Below are 23,524 nucleotides of genomic sequence, written 5' to 3' on the forward strand. Positions count from 1 at the left end.
GAAATCATTTAACTCAAAACATGCAGAGTGCAGATGCTATAGAAATGAAATTCAATCAATTTTTAGATATTAACCCCAGGATGAATTTAGTTTTTTTTATATTGTGAGATCTCAAACAATAAAAAATTCTAATAACTAGTATAAATATTTATATTTTAAGTTTTAAAGTTAAAAATATAACCAATTTGTAAATTGAAAATAAAACACATGTAATTACTAAAATAATAATAAGAAACAAAAAAAAATAACTTATGACTGATTTGTAAGTTAAATAAATAAATCGCTCAATATGTAATTTGAGTAATTGAGGATATTTTAATTGTTTTTAAAATTGGTTCAGTATTGTCACTTAGCATGTTTTTTTGAGTTAGTGATTCTACTAAATTGTTTGTGTTTACTCGTAAATACAAAACCATAAATTTAGTTTACAATAAAGCTTTACTGTAACTTTAAGTGTACATATTAATAAAAAATAATTGTCCATCTTTCCTATTTAACTAAGAAAAAACTTGTGTGATTTACATAGGTATTCTGTGCAAAATAACAGTCATGGTACAGCTGGTAACAATTAACATAAAAGGAAACTTAAGCGTTACAAATGCAGTTTTTTAACATTGGCAGTTTTATATATAATTTATCCAACTGACCCTCGAAATTTGTTAACTAAAATCTAAAAGTCATAGAGTTTACTGCTTTCCAATGTTGCTGCCCGATAAGAAACTTAGAAAAAAAACCCGCATTTACTTAATTTTGCAGTAAATTATTTAAAGTTTCTATTAAACTAAAATAAGACGAAACATTGAAGGTTCAGATTAACCGACATGAACAGGTAAAAATGTGGGGAATAAAAAGCTTTTCTGAACGACTCCTGCGTTGGGTGACATGGCGGGGCATCGAGTGACGAGCGCTTCCGCAGTTGCTACAGACCGTCTCACTCTTAGATTGCAGTTCACGACATATTGCTTTCACTGTTGCCAAATCTCTAACACATTTGTATTTCAGGAGATGTGTTTCGTTGGAATTCTGACTGCACAATAAGCATTTTAAGAACTCATATTGTAATTTATAATATTTTATTCTATCACGCTTATAAATTTTAAATAAATTGCCACTTTTTTTTTCTTTTACAAGAAACCGTTCACACACATTCATTTGTACGAATTCAAACGATAATTGTAAAGTGAACTTGATAAATAAATTAATAACACCTTTCAATCACTATCGCGACTACTGACCAAAGTGGACCAAAACTTCCATAATTGAGTTGTTCACTCAGATTTTTTGAAAAATACTCAAATACTTTCAACATAATATTGTTCTCCCTCCCTCGTAGCCTACAAATGTTTCTTTTCTGTGTTCCACCTACCACGGTTTACATTCATGTAATCCACAGAAAGGCAGAAAATAAAAACACACATGTGAATAAATAACCCGGAAAAAATGTATCTGTAACTAACGAGTCACTTGACACAAAGCGTTGCTTGTGGTTGCGAGATGCGGCACTAACTGGCAGGCTGGTGTCCAGAACAGTAATACGTGTGGAATGAAATAGTAGAACTAAAGAAGCCTTTATCTCTGAACTTGCTTGCTTGACAGAACATCACTTCACCAAATTCTCCCCCCCCCCCCCAATCCCACATGCTACACAATATGCAAAAAAAAAACAACATGAAAAAAAAAACATTGTCCAAAACTTACAATTTTAAATTTGTATAAAATATGGCAACAGCGCATGATGTAACAAGGACAGTGCTAATAGCAGTCGGTATGTGTTAAAGAGACAGAAAAAAAGCATCCATTTACTTCCACTCTGCAATCAAAGAGGGAGATGCTCTATAAGTCATGGTCAAGTACTGTCAAGTTTATATTTAGAAAATTAAAGTCAATAGAACTATACTACCATTTTCTTTGCTCTTACAGACTACCCGACCACGCCAGCAACTTTACTCCTAACCTCTTACACTTTAACTAAATTACCGAATTCACCTGAAAATAAGTCAAACCATATTGTATGATGATCCCCCACCCCCAATAGGAAATCACTGCAAATAAGTACATATATGTGTAAATATGTATATGCATGCCCCAATCTCTATACAAATTAAAAATACTTAACTAATATTTAATGTCATTAGATATTCTTATTTATTTATTTTTTAAATTTTGCTCTTGGTTATAAGATGACCCCTAATTTTTTAGGAGGTTTTTTTTTTTAATGAAAAACATTTGTCTTAAATTTCATTTGAATATGGTACTAACCTTGACTTAGTTTAAAACCGATTTGCTTTTCAGTTTTTGTCAGAAAAATTGTAGCCATGTTTCGTATCACACCCATGAGTATTGATAGTAGAGATCGTGTGTATATTGTAGCTACAAAATTTTATTTTTTTCTGTACAATATAGTTTCAATCGTATGTCGAAAAACTGTCTTGATCTCGGAGCAACGGTGCATTCATCTAGAAACTAGCATTTACTAAGTGAGCAACTTGCCATGACTGGAATTCATTTTTTACTTGTTTTCAAATAACGAAGTTCTGCAAGGGCACGCTAGCCCATACACTCCATGTTTTCACCCAAATCATTTGTCCAAGTGTTGAAACTAAACAGCATTAAAAAAAATGTAACATACACATAAATTTGCACTTAAACCACTCTTAGCTCTGTCAAATACACCTGCATAACAATTCTTCAGATAACACTTGTATTACAATGGAACAAATAATTCATGCTGGAATGAACAATAATGGTAATTTACAAAGTGAGTAACATAGGTACTGTAATATGTATGTACTTTCTGAATCAACAACACTGTACTTATTGCCTAAACTTAAAATAATTGTAAACTCACGTGACACAACCATGTGGATGTTCGAAGTTTACAGCGGATACCTATGCTCGAAGCTACCTGAAAACACACTCAGAGTAAAATTTCATTTTAAAAGTTACCACAACATATCAGTTGATAAAAGAAGTAAAAGAGTATTGTTGGGATTATGTATTGCAAAACACTTTGTGATGTAATTTGTACAGCACAGAATCTGCACCAATCAAAAGGCATATCAAAATTATTTCAAATTTGTTACATCCTTGCAGATTTTTTTGCATAAATGCACATACTTAGATGAAATAAATGTTAGATCGAAGGAAATTTAATCATTTATGCATAACTAAATTTTAAACGTTTAAGACTTTGCAATACTGCCTGGCCAGCCAGAGTAACTCAGATATTTTGGTCTCTGACACACATTTCAAATTTACTTAGGCACTTCCATGACCTAATATATGAATAATAAGAGAATCACTTCAGTTACAGCAGCTACACATTGCAAGTGGTATTGTGTGTGCTACATCTCTAATGGAGACAGACACAAGCTACTGCTCCTTACAGCTTGAACCAAAAAAAAAACCTATATAAAACTACAATCATTCTCAAAAACATTTACTCATAATGTAAGAAAGTTTCAAAATATTAACACAACAATAATAAAAAAAGGAGGGAAACAAAAACTCTGCTGGAGTATTTAAACTGGAACACTAACAACGAGTGTCTGATTGAAATACAGTCAAGTTTTTTCTGCATACTGCCTTTCACGAAGCTGAAAGACTGAATTGATGAGCTCATGACAGAGCCCACAATATGCGACGGACGCTCAGAGCGAGGCATTAGTGCCAACGGGTGAGAGTGCAGCCACTAGCACCTGTGCCAACTGTGCCTGCTAGTGACAGATCCCTCGCGCTCTCTCTGCCTCTCACCAAGAAGGTGCCAGCGTAGCGGGTTCGAATCCCAGTCAGACCGCCCTCGCTGCTCTCGAAACACTCCGGGCGAAGACTGCCTCCGGGAGATTCATGCTCCATTACGACCCAGATGCATTGTGCTGTCTATTAGAATGACCCCGTCAACATAAAAATACAACTACGTAAAAATTAACTTTAAGTATGTACTCTTTCCCAACTGTACAGTGAAACCTCATTAATAAAAACCTGATAATATACTACAAAGTGTTTTCACAGTCCTTACAAATTATATACAGTAGAATCTTGTTATAGCGTGCACGGTAATAGCGAGAACACGGCTATAACGAGGTATTTTTGAGGAATTTACGGCGTGATCGCTTGAAGCGCGCTTTTGTTATTTGTCTGCTTTATCTTCACCCCTCTCGCTCGCCACTAGACATCTTGCCGTTGACGCCTGTCACATTCTTCAGCCTTGCAGTCGCCACCTAAGAGCGTGGCTTTAAAAATAGAATCCCATCCTTTCTTTCTTTTATCAAACTTCCGTTAGTTATCTGTGCCGTGTGTAGACAAAGTTTGAGATTGGAACAGAAACAACGTAAGAAAGTAATTTTTACAAATTAGAAATATGTATGTTTTTGTTTTTATAATCGCGTATTTTCACGTTTTTTTTTGATTATCTTAAAAGAGATAATATTAAAAAGCCGCTCTAATGAGATTTAATTGTTTCTTGGTTAACAAAAACTATTAATTATCAAATATTGTTAATTGTTCATATTCTATTTATTATTATTTACGCGACATCATACTGTACGCGTACACAATACGACTGGATTCGTTGCTGCAACATAACATAGCATGTTATGCGGTATCAGAAGTAACGAGTAACGTAACAATAGTAACGAGTACTAATTGTTTATAGTAACGAATATATACGGGTACACATTTTTTCGTTACTTTTACACCTCTAGTAGGCACTACCGTATTTATTTCCGAATCGCTAGGACAGTTTTCTTGTAACTTTTGTTTCGGTCAGTTGTTGGGGTATCTGTCCGGGAAAGTGATGGTGATGGTTTGAGATTAATCCCAAATTTATTTTCTAAAAAGTTGACAGGTTTCTTTAAATGAAAAAAAGTATAGTTTTCCAGCGACTATTTCGTATGAGGCGTACGTGCGTTGCCGCAGCCGCACTCCTGCTTTTTTGTAAGGAATTAAATTGTCGCGCTACACTAGCACCACCTGTTAGCAACATCCCAAACCAACATGGCCGCGGGCTGAGATGCTATACTTACGTGGCGTGGTAGGGTATTCTGGTTATTTTGACGTAATCGGTGATCGCATCCGTACTTATGGGGTATCGTTTTAAAGATAATTCACACATCTGCTCACAGCAATTAAGATTTCGTTAATATAACCTGTTATTTTCCAATTATACAGGTTTAAACACATTTTTTATGCTATTTTCGGTTTATTTTTATTTTTTGGGGGCCAAAATTTGTCCAATTCGGTTATAGCGAGGACACAGTTATAGCGAGGATCAAACCCGGAACTGTGACACCTCGCTATAACGGGACTCTAGTGTAGCTAAATAATTTATTTAACACAAAGGTAAGGTTAATATGTAATATTAGGTTGTTTGTTTCAAGAGAAACAATTAAACATAGTAAAGGACGGTTAGTACAAATATACCAGATTAATGAAAAGAAAATAAGCAAAGTTTTAACTAAAATAATACTGATGCCATTGCATTGGCTCATTGTTGGTTTGGGAAAAAACTTAGAAATTTAATCTTCCAAAATGATGGCAGTATGTCCTTTCATTGGCTATTTCTAATCCTTTGCTTTATTCATCTGTCTTAAATTATTTTTAGTGCAATACAGCAGGAAATATTTTTTGAACTTATAGTGTAGCCATCATAAAAACTGTATTTTACGAGCTCCAAATAAAAAGCACATTTGTTTGCAATTTTTTAACTTTATCTGGATCTGATTTATAAATTAAATAATAATTGGAAAGTTTTGTAATTTTATTATTGCAAAGTGACACGGCAGGTTTGTGCTCACCCGGTCTGCCGGCTACACGTTGTCAACGAGCAGCGAGCACTTGGGCGGCTGGTCCAGGGGGTGCTTGTAGTCGGCCAGTGCTGCCACCGCCCGCAGGCCCGGCGCCAGCCACAGCCACAAGGCCAGCAGCGCAGGGAGCGCCACGGCCAGCGCCACGGCGAGCACGGGCAGCCGCGTCCGCAGCGCGAAGCAGTCCGGCCAGCCGCGCCCCAACGCGCGTCCCGCCTGTCAGCACGCACCACTCCTGATCCCTGCCTGCCGCGCTGATCCCTCAGCAAACACACGCAAGCCGACACCACCTGTTTCGTCCACCATATATAAAATCGTGGGTACGCTGGGAAAAAAAGGATATGTCAAAATGTCATTGTAAATTACTTCGTATCCCCCTTTTTCACGCACGAAAACTGTCAGTTTGTGATGTAACTCCAAAAGTTCAGTGCCATAGAATAACACACAAGGGTGCGAGACTTAACCCATTTGGACCATTTTGTAGAGCTTGTTCTCCTTTATTCCATACCATAAAAAAAATCTTTTTTTGGCCAACATTTGATTTATCCCCTCATTCCCGCGCACCCGCGAAATATTCTATGTATTTATAGAAAAAATTGTGAAGCAACATATTGATATCATAAATGTAATTTGGAGTGGGCAGGTAGTTTGTTCAATAGGAATCCTAACTGCACAACTGGTGTCGATAACGACAATAGTGGAAACTGTATGCATACTCTTGAACATGTTAGATAAAGGTTGCAGTAAAACTCTTAAGACACTTTTGATGTACCAATCCAGCGATTATTTTTGTGACATTATTGGTAGTGTAATGGACTGAGAACTTACACTTTCACTGTTTTCTCAATTTTTAAATGCTGCCTTCTTTTGCCCTATACTACAACATGTGTGTTTTGTCTTTCCACTGCACCCTTCTTTTTTCCTCCAAGGCATAAATGGATGAACATATGACCTTGGAGGCCAAAATTTACATTGTATTATGGCATGGGCATATTAAATATTTATTCCTGACATCTGCACAAACCTAGGTGATTTCCGCAATGTATTTCTGATACTATCGAAATGTACAGTTATAATATAGTTACTCAAAATCCATATATGAGAAGTAGATTTTTGAGTTATCAACACTAAATGTTTAGATAAATAGATATTGCATCTTGATGCAGGCAACAGGTAACCCACCACAAACGGAAGTGCCTTCAGAAAGACAGTAACGAACACGCTCAGGAATGACGGAGAAGGATCGGGCAGCAGCACTCACGTCCTCGGCAGCGACGGGCAGAGTCCTGATGTGTGTCTCGGGCAGGCGGTCGTCACCCGGGGCCCAGCCCCGGCTCAGCTGGCGCCTCAGCCCGGGATCCGTCAAGACGTCGTCCGGCTCCAGGTCTCCTGCAAGGCAACGTCTCGTCACTCACTGCCCAAGTCCGCTCCCACGCGAACAAGTGTTGTACGACCAGCTACCCCCGGGCTGCAGATCAAACTGCAGACACATGCAGGGCCGGCGCGTCCATATAGGCGAACTAGGCAACCGCCCAGGGCGCCAAGTAGCTGGGAGCGGCGCAGCACGACACATAACAGATGATATAATATGTTTAACGATTATTGAAACTAGATGAAAATGGATTTTTGTAACAGTTTGGAATGTTTATATTGATATAAGTAATTATTTAAAGTCCACGGTGACCTGTTTGGATTTGTAATAAGTAAAAAAAGTAAAAAAAAAAAAACACAAGCCTGCTTACATTTGATTGTTGACAAAATCTTAGGTTTACGTGATGTATTTTGAGGCAAGGAAATTTTTTTTTGTGGTGTCCGTCCGTGGGGGTGAGGGGGGGGAATTAAGGTTTTTTGCTTAGGGCGCCAATTTACCTTGCACCGGCCCTGGACACATGTTACCAATTGTTTGTGTGTTTCGAGGTGTGTGGGCGTCATGTGGGTGTGTGGCTCCATTACAGATCGCTCTCACATAGTCATTCAGCCTCACTCCAGCACACACTACAGGTACGTATTATAAAACCCACTTCAAGAACTACAAGCAGTATTTAGACATTTCCGAAACAGGTTTTACTTCTCCTGAAACTTAGCATCCATTCACAGTCTAATTAAATTATCTAAAGGTAAAATTTATAAGCGAAATATTATAATCAAAACAAAAGAGGAATCATAAAAAAAAAGTTAGTATGTTTGCAATATTTATGTGCTCATAACTTGAGTACTACTAGTGATTTTTTACTTTTACTTAAATTTCCATTTAAAGCCTAACGTATCATATACAGTACTGAAAGGTCATTAAACTACATTTTCCTAGAATTGATGGTAATATTTTCCCATACACTTTTGGGTTTTTGGAACCAAAAGTTTTTATGCCATTGTAATCATTCTGCTTCATGAATAATACCTACCTATGGCCAATAACCAGATACCCACTACCACAAAGTTATGAAATCTTTAAGTTTTCTTGATTACTTTTTTTAACGAAGGTAGAAGCAGACCCAGCCACTGAAGCTGATGCTTACCTGGTTCGAACACGATCATGTTACCATCTTCGACGTACAGCGACCAGTCGATCTGCGACAGCAGCTCCGTCTGAGGAAACAACAAACACCACATTCCGTAGGGTTTCAACAAATCTAGTGTTTGGTAGGCACACACATTAGAGACATTTTCTTGGCCCTTACATGTATCCTAAAAAAAATTCAATATGTTAACCAAGCAAATGTTTGTTACAAAATTTTTTATTCATGCTTTTAATATTTTTAATGGATTTTTTTTTTATCACTAAAGCCTTGTTTATAAATTTAATCTCCTCACAATATTTTAACGTGCTCCACAGAAGTTTTAATCACACTGGAAATCAGTTTGACTGTCTGACCTCGCTGCCAATGAAATAGTTACTCACTTGTTTCTGGCAAGCCATGCTCGTGCATCCCCCGTCGCACGCATGTCGGTCTCCCGTGTGCCCGTACGCCTCCAGGCATGCTGCAAGGACACAACAGCACGTGTAGCTCTGACAGTCATCGAAACGTGACTTGCACACAAACCATGGTGACAGTTCAAAGTAGTTGTGGCCTGTATCGTGCGTGCACAGATCACATGAACGCACGTGTCGGGAAGTCTTATTCAGTATAACAATGGCTTGGTATCCAACTGGGGACGTTCCAAATAGTGAACAGGATCTACAGGATCAGAGCAGGCTACAGTTTCATAAGCAGTAAATATGCCGAAACAAGTCCCTTTCTGGATAATTCAACAGCTAACATCAATTGAGACATGGTTCCACATGAGAATGTTTCTAGATGTCCCAAATGACATAACAGGATGTCTACAAACCCCTGGTAAACCAATTTTAGTACTTTTTCAGAACATTTTTTTAAAATTATTTATTTTAGAAAAGGGTGATTTTTAAATCTAAATACATAACCAAAACTAAACAAGAGCAAATACAATACAACATTTTCTACGATTTGAACAACGTATATAGATTTTTAAGTTGAACAAGCTAAAATAAATATTTTCAGAGATAATTTCCACATCTGACTGACTGACTAAATACTGACGTAAGGGGTCAAAAAACCAAATGTAAATTAGCGAAAGGCCGCTGGAAATGAAAGTTTCGAGACTTCCAGCATCATTGCTACTTGGCATTTGGCCTGATCCACACCCACATGCTTGCCAAGAAGATGGCGACGCTGACGGAGGGCGGCGGGCCGGGCCTGCAGCGACCCTGCGGGGAACTCACAGGCCTGGCAGGTGTTCCTGGTAGAGTTGAGGTCGACGTGCGTCCGGTCCTCCACCAAGTAGATCAGGCTGAAGAAGCGGCAGCCGCGACGGCAACACGAGCCGAGCTGCAACGCAAGACCTTTACTCAGTCTGCGGCTCTCGCCGGCACTTCTCACGCTTTCTACTAGTTTATAAAAATTAACACATTATTGAGCTGATTCGATATTATTATATAATTTTATTATATTATGTTATTAAAAAGTAATAAAAAATTTCATCTTTTGACAAGATTTGAACCACTGACTTCATGCTTACACACCTTACCACCATGCTACCAAGACCATTGGGAAACAATAAGGAGAATTTGTACTAAAATCATTGTAAAGCCAGTTATTTTTAGGTCATAGCATTATGGCAATAAATATTTTCTGTCAATATTTCTCATGTACATATTGAACTTAAACCAAAAACAATTTGCCATTTCTCCTTTTAATTTGTATGATAAAGTGAAACACGGACCAGTGAAAAAAGGAAGTACCATGTTTTGCAGAATAATCAAACATTACAAGTAGGCCTACAAAAAATACAATTTCAGAGCTTGATATTTTTTCAGGATGAGCCCCTTCTTAAAAAAGTATCCAAAGGTTTATTATGCGTCTCTCCACACTTTTTAAAGATTTCACTCAAGATATAATTACATATTCCATTATTTCCTTAATTTTATTTTCAAGAAACTATTGACTATGCATATGCATTACCATTCCATTGCATTTATAGTTTTTTTAATGTTTTATCTATTAAATGTTTCCTTTACGGCAAGCCACAATCAAAATAAGTTTTCCACAAGCACAACAAAACAACATATATATAAAACAGTTGAACTCCACGTAATTCAATCCAACTACCTACTATCATAAATTGTGATCAGAATTTACATAAGCCCGTATCAAGATGTGTTCACTCTACGTTTAACTATTGCTTAAGACTATGTTAGTGCTAAAACCGGGATATGTTTTCGGCCAATCAGAACCTCTGACCTTCATATTACGTGGTCATTTATGAAATTAATTTAAACAATAAGAAAATTTTAGTGTTGATTAAATGGTGCCTAATATAATTTTAATTTTATATTACATTAACACGATTGAGTTAAGCTGCAAACATTACAGTCTAATTTCTGAAGGATAACAATTTTATTTATTCAGTAATAGTCTTACAGAGCTGCTTTTCCATGAAGTATTAATAAAATTCCAAATAACCTTCTTGCAAAAACTGGAGACATTCCTGTATTTACCCTAAAAACAGTGTTTCTAAATTCATACTGGTTTTGAGAAATTTCAGTTTATAGGTCACATTAGATAGCCCATGCCGAGAAACTGCCATTGCCATGTTCTGTTTTAATTTTTTTTGCGCCTCCATACTGCTAAAAAAATTCCCTGTCAAGTGTTGATACTTGAATTTGGATGCACTGTAGGGAGACACACACACACATATATATTTTTTGGTAAGTATGTAGTTGAGCGGTATTTGCAAAAAAAAAAAAATGTTAAAAATCCGAAAATACTTTTATTCTATGCTCTTTAACTTCCTCTTTTCATTAAAAGCGGCGGAGGTAAGAAATTCCAAATACTTTAGGAGATAATTGAATTTTTAAATTTCATCGTATGTAGTTGAGTGGTATTTGCGAAAAAAATGTTAAAAATCCGAAAATACCTTTATTAGACGCTCTTCAACTTCCTCTTTTCATTAAAAGCGGCGGAGGTAAGAAATTCCAAATACTTTAGGAGATATCGCCGTTCTTATTTTACATACAAGACCTGTGTTTATCATTCAACCACCGCCATTTTTTTATTTTGCCGTGTGTTTGTGAATGCCTAATTAATGAAAATGGTCGATTAGGTCAGGTCAGTTACATTATAAATACTTTGAAACTAAGCGTACATTAAAAATAATATGAAATTATTTCAATGGTTCTTTAGTATTTATAATGTAACTGACCTGACCTAACAAACCGGGACAAAGGATGAACAGTAACAACTCATGTAAATTTTTTTTGTTACTTATTACTTGCGCAACAATAAAAAATAAGACTTTAAAATTAGAAATGTTAAAAACTCGCCTAAGTTGGAGGCGGTAATTAAACACAGTTTTAAAACAATAAATGAACTAAATAATCACGTATTGGTTCATTTGAATTTTGGGTAAATATTTACAATTGCGGTAGATGCCAAAAATAATGCTAAAAATCCGAAAATACTTTTATTCTATGCACTTTCACTTCCTCTTTTCAAATCAACCGGCGGAGATAAGAAATTCCAAATACTTTAGGAGATATCGAATTTTTTAATTTCATGATATGTAGAGTCGCGGTAGATGCCAAAAAAAATGTAAAAAATCCTAAAATACCTTTATCATATGCTCTTCAACTTCCTCTTTTCATTAAAAGCGGCGGAGATAAGAAATTCCAAATACTTTAGGAGATATCGAATTTTTTAATTTTGCAATACAAGACCTGTGGAACCATTCGAGCGGCGCCATTTTTGTTATTTTGCCGTGTTCGTGAATACGTGAATCGTGAATGCGTAATTAATAAAATGGTTGATTAGGTCAGGTCAGTTACATTATTAATACTTTCAAACTAAGCCGACATTAAAAATTATTTTGTGAATTAATTTTAATGGCTGTTTAGTTTTAAAATATTTATAATGTAACTGACCTGACCAAACAAACCAGGACAGAGGGTGAACAGTAAACTAAAATGGTCGATTAGGTCAGGTCAGTTACATTATAAATACTTTCAAACTAAGGTGATATTAAAAATAATGTGAATTAATTTTAATTATTCTTTAGTTTTAAATTATTTATAATGTAACTGACCTTACCTAACAAACCCGTAACAAAGGATGTACAGTAACAACTCACGTAATTTTTTTTGTTACGTATTACTTGCGCAACAATATCAAAATAACAAATAAGACTTTAAAATTAGAAACGTTAAAAACTCACGTAAGTTGGAGGCGGTAATTAAACACCGTTTTAAACAATAATTGAACTAAATAATCACGTATTAGTTCATTTGAATTCTGGCCTATCACGAACAATCACGTGACATCATTATCCAATAAAAAAATAGATACTCGTTCTCGTACGTAAACAAGAAACAATGGTGCACGCACGCCACAGGAATGCGCTGGTTTTGTGCTTAAATTTAAAAATTCAATATCTCCTAAAGTATTTGGAATTTCTTATCTCCGCCGCTTTTAATGAAAAGAGGAAGTTGAAGAGCATATGATAAAGGTATTTTCAGATGTTTAGCTTTTTTTTTTGGCATATACCACGACTCTACATATGATGAAATTAAAAAATTCGATATCTCCTAAAGTATTTGGAATTTCTTACCTCCGCCGGTTGTTTTCAAAAGAGGAAGTGAAAGGGCACAGAATAAAAGTATTTTCAGATTTTTAGCATTTTTTTTGGCATCTACCGCGATTGTAAATATTTACCGAATTTTGGCCTATCACGATCAATCACGTGACATCATTATCCAATAAAAAAAATAGATACTTGTAAACAAGAAACAATGAAGAATGCCACAAGAATGCACTGGTATAATTGTGATGAAATTTAAAAATTCAATATCTCCTAAAGTATTTGGAATTTCTCATCTCTGCTGCTTTTAATGAAAAGAGGAAGTTGAAGAGCATCTACTAAAGGTATTTTCGGATTTTTAACATTTTTTTCCGCAAATACCGCTCAACTACATATGATGAAATTTAAAAATTCAATATCTCCTAAAGTATTTGGAATTTCATACCTCCGCCGCTTTTAATGAAAAGAGGAAGTTAAAGAGCATAGAATAAAAGTATTTTCGGATTTTTAACATTTTTTTTCGCAAATACCGCCCAACTACATATTTACCTTGTAATGTAAGCGATAAATGGTGATTTCTCAAAAACCAGTAGGAATATAATGACGTTGTTTTCAGGGTGGATAAAGTAACGTCTCTAATGCTCAAAAAAAAGTAGATTTCGAATTTTACTATTACTTCACGGAAAAGCCGCGCTGTAAGGATATTACCTCATGTGTTAATAATGTCTGGGCCTTTACTCCCACTCTGAACGCAACACACGCACTTCGCTTCAGGTCCAAGGGTGCACGAGGAATCACAATCATATGGTGTGCTCATAATATTTTATTTGAACTATTCAATTATAACCATACTCACCTTACTTGATTGTGGATACGTTTTTTCACAAAACGCTTCACATGGATCTACCTTTCGTAAAACGTCATAAAACAAATCTGAGTCCACGCATTTGCAAAATAAGAAAACGAATACAGCATACGACGCTAGTTTACTCATTGTTTTTAAAAGCACATAGTACAGAATGACAAAAGATCTAAATTATTACATACAACTTTCATCACATCAATAACTGATTTGACCAAAACAGCCGCAATATTCTTGATTTAACAGTGTCACCAAACAGCAAAAAGTAGAGTATTGATCTGAGATATTTCAAAAATTCCTTACGTTCTTTACTTGAAATATAAATAATTGATATGTTATATTATCTAGACAAAAGAATGACAAAGAAACGCTCGTTAACAAGTCAATATCAAATATTTTAATAAAACAATAAATGAAACTCAGGCCTTATAACATTGTGAATAATTATGTATACGCACATATTTACGTTTACCCAAACAATAATTTATATTATGTTTATGAGATTTATTTTCATTGTAAGTAAAAAAAAATAGATGTTATTTGCCTGCCTAGTATAAAATAACTTGACAACGCTTCCGTCTGCCTCCCTGTAGAGATTTTGAGTCCGTAAGGAAAATAAGTGGGTCTTAAGGGATTGGTTCGGCCATGTGACCGGAGGCAGAGGCGTGTCTACTGAAGGACGCCCTGGGCTGTTCAGGCTACCTAGAATGCCATATTAAATGAAAAGAAGAATATACAGATAATGTATAGATATTTATAAGGACTGGTACGAGGTACATGGTGTTATCGTATTCCTGACTGTTTCTGTAATTGGATAGACATTTCTGTACTAGCATGGCCTCTTCCAGTGGCAGCACTGATTACGTTGCTAGTGAATGTCTCTTCCCAAGAATGATGCGGTGGACATTTCCGTGTGGAACTAAGTCCTCGCAGCTAATACTCAAGCACATACATGAAATCCTGACACTTTACTCAAGGCGTAGATGTCATCGTGCTGGCTGTGCACGTGATGTGCAGTACTATACCAATGTGGCGGACATCATCGCTATATGCCCGATTACGCGCGAAGTTTTTGATTCCACGTTGCATGGAGGCTGCCGGCCTCTGTGAGCTCCTGACGGTGACTAACTCTCTCCCCAACACCGGGCTGGAGGGAGACACTATCACTAAAAAGCGCAGAGTGCAGGAAAACAGAAGCAGCCAGTTTTATGACATAGTCGCACGTTGAACTGTCGTGGGCTGGTCGACTAGTCCCTGACAATGCTGCTGTTCTGCTGGCTACTCAGGGTTCGGTAGAGGGGGTCCGGGCCGCGTGGCCGAGGGACTTAATCTCCAGAGATGAAATGAGAACAACTCGAATAAAGTTTGATGGTCCTTTATACTTAAGACGCTGAACACTTTACATGGGGCTGCCGCATTTCCACGTGTGACTATTTCTATGTGGGTCGAAACCTTGTCGCGGCCTCGTCTCTGGTGAAGATGTGGAGACAAGGTGGACGTCGCTCGGTCATTCAGTTGTGTTGTTTGCCCTGCGCCAGCTCTTGGGTAGAGCAGCCTCACACTCTGAGGCGGGAGTGGACCGTTCGGCCCAGTGCAGCTGACCGACGAGGTGCTGACAAGGAGTAGCTAGCAGGAAGATTGGGTGTAGAAAAGAGGGATGCCCGCGGTCTCACGAAGAGTCGCTAGTGGAAAGGTTGGAGTTGGAGAGAGGGATGCCCGCGGTCTCACGAAGAGTCGCTAGCGGATGGGTGGGTAGAGAGAGGTAGAATGAGAGAGAGAAGGAAGCCAGCGGTCTCATGAGGAGTCGCTAGCTGCGGGGAATGGGAGAGAGGTAGAATGAGAGAGAAAGAAGGAAGCCCGCGGTCTCACTAAGAGTCACTAGCTGAGGAAGGGAAAGAGGGAGAAGGCAAGCCAACAATACCACGTTTGCTTGTGTCAGTATTTATTCTCCCAGATTGGCTGGAAGAGGAGAGCTCGCATAGGTATATCTACTCCCAGATTGGCTGGGAGAGAAGAGCTGTCTAGGCTTGTTAGCCTGCACAATTTATACAAGTTTCGTCTACAATCATTTGTGTTAAAGTTTTACGTATATCTATCTCTTTTGATCTTTTGCATTTTAACAATATTATTTCCACATCTACAAAACATACTTGCAATATACACTTAATAATCTACCTAAATATTTACAATAATAACATATATAAAATAACTATAATACATTGTCTCTTTATATTTACAACTGCCATCTGGTGGCGAGTGGTGGCACTACCAGGGCCATGGCTGGAGTGTTGCGCCGCGGACAGGACTGTGACCCGGGTTTTTTATTTAATAAAGAGGAGGTACGACGTCAGACGCCCCCCCCCCCCCCCCCTGGAAAAGCCCGGGTCTAGGCCGTCCACGCGCCCTCCAGCAGGCACATGATGCCTTCTCTCCTCGTAGTTGCGAGCGTCAGGGCGGGCCCGTCGGTTCCGGACTCACTGGGTCGTCATTCACCAGTGTGGCCAGTTCGCGGCCGGTGACATAATCTGCCAGGTACAGTGGGGGCCGGCGTCGTCGTCGGCGGTGTCTCTGGTTGTCCTCAGCTGGTTCCTCCACGTTGACCCGGAATTCGGCATCGGCGAGGGAGGCTCCATGCCCCCACCCACCTCGGGTAGGGGAGGGTGGTTCTGTTGTCTCAATGTCTTCCGGTTCTGTCACCAGGGGCTGCTCCTCTGTGGTGTTTACGCCCGCCTTTGGTGTCCCCGTGACATCAAGGATCTGCGTTCGTGGGTGCCTCTGGTGCTGTTGCCTCGGGGTCGTGGCAGGGACTTCTGCTGACCTCTCCATTCTTGTCCTTGGGCTCGGTGATCCCTCAAACAGATGCTGTATTCCTTAGGGTGTGACCGATTGGTGGTTGTCCGGCATTGTTCCTGCCACCTCTGGCGTAGGATCCTCCACGGCATTGCCCCTTTCTGGGAGTGCTGTTTTCCGGATGTGGTCCCGGTGTACTTTTCGCCTTTGCCTACCCCGGCGCACCAAATACGTACTTTGACTTAGCCGCTCCAGGATGTGGTGTGGTCCCGACCACCTGGGGCTCAGTCCAGCACAGTAGTTCCTAATTGCATTGGACAGGGGATGTGTGCGGACATACACGTGGTCACCGGGCTGTAGCTCCGGTGGTTGTCGTGTGGTCTGCGGGGTTATCTGCTGAGTGTAGGCTCTCTGGGGTTCTCGCGTTGTTGTCAGCTCAATCGCTTGCCGCCAACAGCGATCCTCGGGGTCTTCCATTTCATCTGTCACTCCGTGGGCCGTCCATGGTCCGTATCTCATCCAGTCCTTCTGCTTGCTTTGCTCATCGATGCTCAGCATCTGAGGAGGTACGTTGGGCGTCGAGAACTCGTTGTTTGAGTTCGATCAGGTCCGCTGGGGGTGGGTCATCATCTTCCACAGTGAGCAGGCGACAGGTCATGTCTCTTGGGCTGTGGTCGTGTGCTCTGTGAGAAGGTGGTATGCTTCCTAGTGTATATACTGCCAGGCGCTTACGTTTACCTAAATTTACCAGGCCTGAAGCTGGTGAAATCCAGGCCCCCTGCTCTACCAACCATGGCTGTCCGAGTACCAAATCTTCTCTGAGTCCTTCTACCACGACTGCTGAAGTTTGGGTCACCATCTCCTGTATACCCATAGTGATGATGGCATCTCCAATGGCTGTTCCGGTTCCAGTGTTCGTAGCAAGGTGCAGGGCAGAGCGTCTGGGTGTGATATCTGCGGGTGGTACACAGTGCTGGGCGACGAATACATGGCTTGCCCCTGTGTCGATAAGTGTGGCAGTCTGTCTCCCGTTCAGGGTGATGGGGATCCGCATCAGTCGGTTTTCTAGCGTGGTGAGCTGCCCCAGTTGTTCAATGTTGTTCTCTGTGGCTTGTGGCAGGGGATTGGCTGGTGCGGGGGTTAAGTCTGTAGGTCCTACAGCCCCTACTGCCCGTTTTCCCGCCGGTTGTGGTTGCTGTTGGTGTCTCTGGCAGTCCTGATGCCAGTGATACGTGCCCTGTGGGCATCCAAGACGGCACTGTGGTGGTCGGCTTCCATCGCGCCGATTGCCTGCATTCCGCCATTCTGGAGATATGTTTTGGTCTGTTGCACCAGGTGGGCCCTCGGCGCCCGTGTTGCTGTCTGCCATGAACGTTCCTGCGGTATGGCCCTGCTTGTCCCTGCAGGTGCTCCAACCTGATGTCTGGGTCCTCGTTCGAGGATAGTTGTCCCGGTCCAACGTCCCAGGAGGTGTCGTAGGTTGCCTTCTGTAGCTGTTGCCTGTCGTACATAGTCCTCTACTGTTCCATTGCAGTATGGCCTGAGGAATGGTTGCAATTCTTCTCGCATTAATGCAGTAACTTCTGGCAAAGCTTGCTCGGGGTCTTCTCCTGGGGCTATGCGCCGGTACAGCCGCAGCTTGTTTGCCACGAACTGCTCTACTGACTCTGAGTCCTTTTGGGACTCGCCGTAGAAGCGAGCCTTACAGCTCATGACTGCCATGCTGTCGTCAAAGCGCCGTGTTAAGCGGGTAGCGAACTCCTGCCACTGCATGTCATAGCGTCCCCACAGGTCCCACCACTCACGAGCTTGCCCGCGTAATTGCTCACTCATGCATTGTGTCCATTCTTCAATCGGCACCCCGCATTGTGTCAACCGTCCCTGACACCACTGCACAAACTCGAATGGGTCCTCATGCGCTAGCCCACTGAACTCTGGTAGCACTATGCGTCCTGTTGCGGTAGCTGTCCGCCCCAAATGCACGTTTGGTTGCACTGCTGGGCTTGCAAGTACCTCCCAGTCTATGAGGTTTGCCCCTGCCTTCTGTATTGGTGCCTGTGTGGGCCTTGGTGTTGCTATTGTATCCCAAACCAATGTACCCATTGCTAAATCTGCTCTCACTGGTTTGCACTCAGATGTGTTGTGCCACTGTTCCTCTCCTGTCATTAGGTCAAAGTCCCTTGGTGGTTGACCTGTTTCGCATGTGGTTGTCAGTCTGTGTGGTAGCATTGTGTCACGAATTTCTACACGTTCTGTCCTGCACACAGTCTTCTATACTCGTTTGGTTAATATACCCACTTCGGGTCGCCGAATGCTGCTGACTGTTCATGAACTCTGGTAGTCTCGATGATGAAGTGCCACACGTTCGGGCGCCAAATGTCGCGGCCTCGTCTCTGGTGAAGATGTGGAGACAAGGTGGACGTCGCTCGGTCGTTCAATTGTGTTGTTTGCCCGGCGCCAGCTCTTGGGTAGAGCAGCCTCACACTCTCAGGCGGGAGTGGACCGTTCGGCCCAGTGCAGCTGACCGACGAGGTGCTGACAAGGAGTAGCTAGCAGGAAGATTGGGTGTAGAAGAGAGGGATGCCCGCGGTCTCACGAAGAGTCGCTAGCGGAAAGGTTGGAAGTTCGAGAGAGGGATGCCCGCGGTCTCACGAAGAGTCGCTAGCAGAGGATTGCCCGCGGTCTCACGAAGAGTCGCTAGCGGATGGGTGGGTAGAGAGAGGTAGAATGAGAGAGAGGAGTCGCTAGCTGCGGAGAATGGGAGAGAGGTAGAATGAAATAGAAAGAAGGAAGCCCGCGGTCTCACTAAGAGTCGCTGGCTGAGGAAGGGAAAGAGGGAGAAGGCAAGCCAATAATACCACTTTTGCCTGTGTCAGTATTTATTCTCCCAGATTGGCTGGAAGAGGAGAGCTCACAAAGGTATATCTACTCCCAGATTGGCTGGGAGAGAAGAGCTGTCTAGGCTTGTTAGCCCGCACAATTTATACACGTTTCGTCTGCAATCATTTGCGTTAAAGTTTTACATATTTCTATCTCTTTTGATCTTTTGCATTTTACAATATTATTTCCACATCTACAAAACACACTTACAATTGTATATGTTCTAAGTATATAGGAATGGTGTTATTTAGTTATTAGAGTTTAAATAATACATAATTCACTTCGGATATTTATGGCTCTGTAGAATAAGTACTATATTCTTTGATTAATTTTTAAAATTGATATATGGGCGCCACCCTTATGTACAACTTAAATTCCTTAATAGGTCAAGGCTAATGTAGTGTGGTACATAAGAGAAAGATTAAATATTCTCACTCTTTAAAAACTTCACAAAGCATGAGATTAAACAACAGACAAATTGGAATCATAAAGGACACATACACATACACTGTAAAATGACAACATGGAAACATATGATTAACACAAATATTCTTTAATCAAATAAAAATATAATTTAATTTCTGGTTAGTCCAGTGGTATGCCATTCATATTTTCTGAAATTGCTGGATCTAGGTTGCACACATGATAGAATAAAACAAAAGTTCATCTAGTTTCAAAATAATTAATGTCTGTTGGAATCTCAATTTATAATCGAAAATTAGCGTGAGAAAATAATATTTATTTGTAGTGTTCGTGATTAAAATTGATTTTTATATTCCGCGGCTGAACTCAATAAATAATTGCGGTAAAGCATCTTGAGACATCTGTCTCAGTTCACCTCTGGGTGTTTGAACAAAATCAAGTGTAGAAACAGGATGCGTAATTGTTTTTAATAAAATGTTTGTCTCAATAGGTTCTTTAACGTGTCCGGCAATAAAATGCAATATTCAAAAGTCCGTCGGCAATATTACGATGTTTGTAGGTAGAAAGCAGTTAAATTAGTATAGCATCATGAGTCGGCTGTTTACTCACGGTACATCACTCCTCAATACACGTCAGTTATGACGTGCCCTAATTAAACAACGTGTACTTTAGGTTTATATAACGTTTTAAACATCCTGGTTGTAGGATGATCTACCCAGCTATTTATCTTCGTTGATTTTTGAGGAGATTTAAACCCGGGCTATGTAGCCATCATCGCCGTTATTTCAAGACTCTGTACCGTTAATTCAGTAGTGACGCTTATCTTAAGTAACACCGCCGCTGATTGGCTGAAACACTAAGATTGTTGACTTAATTACACGTTCAAAATCACTCACAGACAATTAACAAAACAAATTAATACATCAAAATGCCTTAAATTTAAAATAGGATTTTCCAACAATGAAAATTCTGTTTTGTAAATTATAAATAAAAAGTTCAATTTGCCGTTTTAAGTCCATTGTTCCCTAGAGGGGTCTTGCTAATTGAGCTTCGGCGTCACTCAGATTACACCATAGAGAATGGTAGTTGCAGATACGTCCAAATACATAACCATAGAACAAAAAAAAATAAAAATGTCAATAAATAATAATAATAATTAAAAATGTTATTTAAATAAAACAAAACACTTTCTGTGCGTAGGACAGTCATGTTTCAGCACAGAATTGCCGCCCTTGATAAGCATAGTGTGTTGTAGTTTTCAAATTTTCAACCAAGACACGGTGTGCTTTTCAGTTGGAAACTCGCTGCTCGAGTTAAATAAAAAAAATTAGTTGCCAGGCAACGACTCGCGCGACACCACAAAACGACGAAAGAAAGAGGGAGAATAAAACAACTTTGGCGCGAGAAAGGACACCTGTCCCGCACCCCTCCTCCTGATTCGTGGACTGTTCCCTCAGTACGTGGCACTCCGTCACAGAGTTCAGACCTGCGCTGGTCGTCGGTGCATTTTTCGCGGGAAAACTTGCAATCTTGTTGAAGTTCTCGGCATCGTCAGTCCTGGAACTAAGTTGGATGCAGTGGCACTCGGAGGATAATACTTACAGTAAGTATTCGTCGCAATCACAAGGGAAAATGTGAGGAAATGTACATGTTGCATAACAATGGGACTTTATCCAGGTCATCACTGTAGCAGTGGATCGGCCTCCATCCGTGGTGCTGGCAGCATCCTGTGGAAAGCGAACCTGGGACCATACATCACCGGGTGGTGATTCAGCTGCCCTTGGACAGCCCTGCCGACCAAATCAGCGCGGGACGTCGGCTGACGTCACAGGCGCGCGGTGGCGACGGAGCAGCAGGCGGGATCACCGCCACCTGCTCCCGTTGGGGTAGTGTCTCGGCGCGACACCTGCCGCCCTGGTCCTGGCCCAGTGCGTGACGCGGCGCCAGCACATCGTTTGCAGCGCACGTCATTGTTAGGTACACTTCCGAAGGAATTCGCGTCTCTGTTCGCTCCTATTGTCGAGTGCCATCACTGCGCTCACTTTTCTTAAACCTCTCGTTCGTAAATCAAAGTTTATCAATATAACATGTGTGATCGTGCACTTGCAAGCACGAGTGTCTGCAGGCCTATCAACTTCTTCTCTTGATGCATGCATACCACTAGACCACCAAATATACTTAAAATATTAATGCTTATATGTAATAATAATAAATAAAATCATTTAGATAGCTCTCGGTTCGTAATCTATTAACAAGAATAATATATTAGCTTAATTAACAATAAGCTTATTAAACATGAATAACATATTTCTTGAAAGTTTTAAATTCAAGTTACCACAACTTTGCATAAATTAATTGGAAAATTAATACATTTCTCATATTGTTAGGATGTGATTTTCACAATGTTCATTTGCATGCAGCCTAAGCCTAGTGCTGCCTGTATACTTCACAATATCATTTCACATATCAACTTCATGTATATCTTATGTCTACATTTCATCAACAATTCATAAAAATTTACAATTCACAATTTCATATCATAACATTTACATTACATTTATATACAGTGTTATAGGCTGATATTATAATAGCCTGATTGTAATAACATTTTAAATGAGTTCTTTAAATTCTTTAAACAAAAATTGTTTTTAGCTAAACAAAGTATTTTTAGCTAGGTAACAAGGCTGTGTGAAAGAAATCATACCATATGTTCCTTTACTTGCTTAATTTTCATCCGCCTCTTTTATCACAGCAGCAGGCGAATTCTCTTGTCTTTCCTTTTTTTCTTTTCTTATCTCAGTCGTCTCGGCGAGTGAGTAACTTGAACTCTGTTATCTGACTGGTGGCCTCCGATTTCCTTCTGGCGACTATCGGAGCAGATCAGCTGTTCGGTGCTGTTTCATTTCACTTTCATTTTCATCGTGTTTTATCGACCCGCAGCGGGCTTCGCTGGGTCGGAAATTCACGTTCATTTTTCACAAATATTCCTTACAGGAATTTAGCCTTGTAATGTGTCTGAGGCTCCTAGCCTCGGTGTAGATAGCAACATGCTATATTATCAATTGTAAACAAAACATGTGTTCTTCAGGATAGCTTGCAACAGCTCCTGCCGAGTAGTACATTTTTCATTTTCTCTCTTCTCAGAGAAGAATTTAGTATTTTTTTAAGACAAAAAAAAAATAATTATATTTTCTTGAAAATTTTTCTCTTTTGCTGGGAGAATTGTATAGCTTGAAGTTGGTTTATATTGAGGCCTGTGGACACTCACTGCAAGAGCGTGTCATCTCGCGACATAGGATTCTACACAGTGTTTTTCAGGTCAGCCTATACCAAGATTTTTCTTCAACGAAACAAAATACATAAACAAACTTCGAAAAATCGAGTGATTCATATAATGAAAATTTATAAATTTTCTGTATAGGTTTTTTTTTTTCACAATAAAACTTCATATAGATGTTTTCTGCAAATTTCTTGTTATCATTTCATAGCAGATCAGCATACCCCTTTCTCTTTCTTTTAACAACAAATATAGGAATAAAACCTACTTAAATTCAACACTACTAACAGATTGGATTTGTATGCGAAATGAATGCATACTAGAGCTGTAGCAAACCGTATGTATTCGTTACTGAGTAACGGGTGCGGCATCTAGTAACGAGTAACAAAACGTTACACA

The 23,524-nt window shown here is 39.8% G+C and overlaps 1 protein-coding gene and 1 long non-coding RNA gene across 2 annotated transcripts; one reads left to right on the plus strand and one right to left on the minus strand.

Annotated features, from left to right (window-relative positions):
* Window positions 1-1,639: 1,639 nt before the first annotated feature.
* Window positions 1,640-14,113, minus strand: LOC134528424 (transmembrane protein 59-like). Its single transcript, XM_063362028.1, has 7 exons — window positions 13,750-14,113; window positions 9,544-9,649; window positions 8,704-8,783; window positions 8,321-8,390; window positions 7,066-7,193; window positions 5,796-6,020; window positions 1,640-2,905 (listed from the first exon to the last, which is right to left on the minus strand). Exons 1-6 carry the CDS (start codon window positions 13,885-13,887, stop codon window positions 5,808-5,810), a joined length of 735 nt encoding a protein of 244 aa, XP_063218098.1. The 5' UTR covers window positions 13,888-14,113; the 3' UTR covers window positions 1,640-2,905; window positions 5,796-5,807.
* A 6,940-nt stretch (window positions 14,114-21,053) lies between these two features.
* On the plus strand, window positions 21,054-23,315 carry LOC134530590 (uncharacterized). Its single transcript, XR_010074840.1, has 2 exons — window positions 21,054-21,451; window positions 21,526-23,315. It is a non-coding gene; the product is annotated as an uncharacterized LOC134530590 (long non-coding RNA).
* The last annotated feature ends 209 nt before the right edge of the window (window positions 23,316-23,524 follow it).

Source organism: Bacillus rossius, chromosome 1, assembly GCF_032445375.1.
Source record: "Bacillus rossius redtenbacheri isolate Brsri chromosome 1, Brsri_v3, whole genome shotgun sequence".
Classification (NCBI taxonomy): Eukaryota; Metazoa; Arthropoda; class Insecta; order Phasmatodea; family Bacillidae; genus Bacillus; species Bacillus rossius.

Coding starts and splice junctions, on each gene's coding strand:
- LOC134528424 (XM_063362028.1), bottom strand. CDS start 13,887: ATGAGTAAACTAGCGTCGTATGCTGTATTCGTTTTCTTATTTTGCAAA. Junction 9,650..13,749: donor CGTATCCACAATCAAGTAAG/GTGAGTATGGTT, acceptor CTTGCGTTGCAG/CTCGGCTCGTGTTGCCGTCG. Junction 8,784..9,543: donor CAGGAACACCTGCCAGGCCT/GTGAGTTCCCCG, acceptor GTGTCCTTGCAG/CATGCCTGGAGGCGTACGGG.